This window comes from Euprymna scolopes, chromosome 22, assembly GCF_053919585.1.
Source record: "Euprymna scolopes isolate OS-2025 chromosome 22, ASM5391958v1, whole genome shotgun sequence".
Classification (NCBI taxonomy): Eukaryota; Metazoa; Mollusca; class Cephalopoda; order Sepiida; family Sepiolidae; genus Euprymna; species Euprymna scolopes.
The window spans coordinates 70,348,613-70,351,112 of record NC_136503.1 but is presented as its reverse complement, the minus strand read 5'-3'; the positions used below and the strand labels follow the sequence as shown (position 1 = coordinate 70,351,112).

Sequence of the window (2,500 nt, the reverse complement as noted above, 5' to 3'; positions counted from 1 at the left end):
AATTATTTACATTATTTTTTTTTTTGTTTTGTTTTGTTTATTTTTGTGTGTGTTTAATGCGTGTGGAGGAGGGGTGGATAAAGAAAACCTGGGAAACCTGCTAGTGGATATTGAAATCTGGAGAATCGAATAACATCGGGATGGAAACCATATCACCTCGAAAAAAGAAAAAAAAAAACATGGAACGCCTTTGTCAGTGGTAATAAAATGATGATAGAACTCTCCTGTCTTGTAATGTCAAGCGTCTAAACGTACAAGAATCTGAACCGTATTTCGCATTTCAAAGAGAGGAACGACGAATTTAAAAAAAATAAAAATAAAAAATAGACGAAAATAAGGATTCGATGCTAATTTCGAATACTAATAGCTTATGGAATAATGTTTGCAAAAAAAAAAAAAAAAGAGAAATTAGCCAGATAAAACAAGAAGAACAAAAAGTATTATCTATTTTGGGTTCAGGAATCAATCAAAATATCGGCTCTTTTTGATTTAAGAGCACTAGCTGAAAACGATGTTAAATGCGCAAATATGACGAGACAGCGGAAGGATCGGGACGAATTATAGAAATGGTAAAATGTGAAAAAACCCCAAAGAAAACAGTATATAAAAGAGTGAATTATTAGTTCTAAGTTATTTATCTACAAAAAAAAAAACCCCCAGAAACAGACCGAAGTAGGCAATATTGTACGCACAGAGCAAAAATCCAAAAGAAAAAAAAATATTTCCAACAAACAGCACGGGGAGCCACGACGAAATAAGATTGAAAATAATAAACGGAACCATGTCGGTGCAGACTGCAGACTATTCATAGACTTACTGAACGTGTTAACATAAAAAGAAAAATACATAAAATACTATTTTTAAGGCATTCAATGGTAAAGAAAATCCGGTTTTGTAATATTATTTCTATATTAATAAAAGTAGAAGACAATTCCTCGTGTGTCTGTTTATGTGCGGTTTTCGTCTCTACGTAACTTGTACTTTATTTTTTGGTCTGTTTAATTTTCTATTAAGCAAATATTTATTGAAAACAAAAAAAAAAAACAATGGCATAAAATAAAAAAGACAATTTTTAAGAATCCAATTTTAAAAAAGGAAGTAATTTAATTACGAAATTACATCCACCAGTAGGCATTTCGATTTCTCTGTAAACATGCCAACCATAAAGTATGTTTTTACAGTAAAAACAAAAAAGACAAAAGCATAACTTAGTGACCCTAGATAATCTGAACAGAATTTGGAAGCATTTGAACTGTCGAATAGAAAGTCAGTTCTGTCTGTAAAATTATTAGTAAATCCCTATGTCTTAAAAGAATAGAAAGTTGTTTGGGTTTTTTTTTAAATCTTTTTAAGCTATTTAGATCGAAGTGCCTTTGCCTTATAGAGATTAAAACATTATCTCAACAAAATCATAGTTTTATAACAATGTGGTTCAATTATAAACATTAATAATCAAACAATTTCATTGTTTTACATCATATTCACAAAAATTGCTTGATATAAAAAAAAATGGCACAATAATAATTTTAAAAGATAATAATACGGAACGTGTATATAAAATGCGTATAAATGAATGCTGAGATATCCGATGAGGCGATGAGGATCAAAAAGTAATCTTTAAACTTGGTGCCAATACTTAACGCGATAAACGATGTGGGGGCGAATAAAGGAAAGATATAAGACGGGTTTTGTTTTTTTGTTTTTTTTAATGCGTGTGTGAATACAGGTCTTGGACAAAAATGGTAGTCAGTTGCAGGACGATGGATAAGGTGGGGGGGAGGTTGTGTTCAAATATGAAAGAACCCAAGAGGACGAAAAATACTCACCACAGCAGCGATCATTTTTAACATGGTGCTACCCGGCATTATTTTCCTGCTGTTTGCTAGCATGTTGAAGCTATCCAATAAACACATCGCGTTCTTGTTCATAGCATGAAAATATTGCGTATCCCAAGCCTCCGAGCAAGTGCGTCACGTTCTTTAGAATTTCCAGCTGTCATAACCCACGTATACACGCGTGTGGGTAATTCTACGCATACATAGGTAGGTACAAGAACACTTATCCTACTTTATATATATATATATATATATATATATATATATATATATATATATATATAAATATATATAAATATATATAAATATATGTGTGTGTGTGTGTATGAATAAAGATGCTTTTTTTTCTGTGTATGCGTCCAGATGAAATAAGGTTAACGTATAAATATTACTAGTTTGGTAGCCAGAGAGCGTGTGCGATGCAAAGGCAGTGATGCTGATGCTGGTAGACGGAAGTTCGTTTCACCCCGTATAGGACCCACATAGGTGAATGTATATTATACATACATACATGTATATATATAAATATATCTTATATACATTAACAATAATATTTATCTGTATATATTTTCCGAATCGTTATGATCACACGCACTTTCTTTTAATTTCCTTTGGATTTTTTTTTTTTTCTATTTTTCTCCTCCTCTTGTGCTGGAGCGATGTGC

General features: G+C 31.6%; 1 protein-coding gene across 47 annotated transcripts in view; it reads right to left on the bottom strand.

Moving 5' to 3' along the window:
• The window catches only part of LOC145243461 (RNA binding protein fox-1 homolog 2-like), a 486,106-nt gene that overhangs the window by 190,166 nt on the left and 293,440 nt on the right, over positions 1 to 2,500 (bottom strand). Inside the window, exon 1 of one of the 47 annotated variants that reach the window (XM_080106397.1) lies at positions 1,827 to 2,094. The exons of 45 other annotated variants lie outside the window; for them this stretch is intronic. In XM_080106397.1, coding sequence (XP_079962523.1) covers positions 1,827 to 1,928 — 102 coding nt within the window. In that variant the 5' untranslated portion in view covers positions 1,929 to 2,094. Of the gene's footprint in view, positions 1 to 1,826; positions 2,095 to 2,500 lie in introns of those variants that run through there. One more of the 47 variants, XM_080106398.1, reaches the window with a different exon arrangement.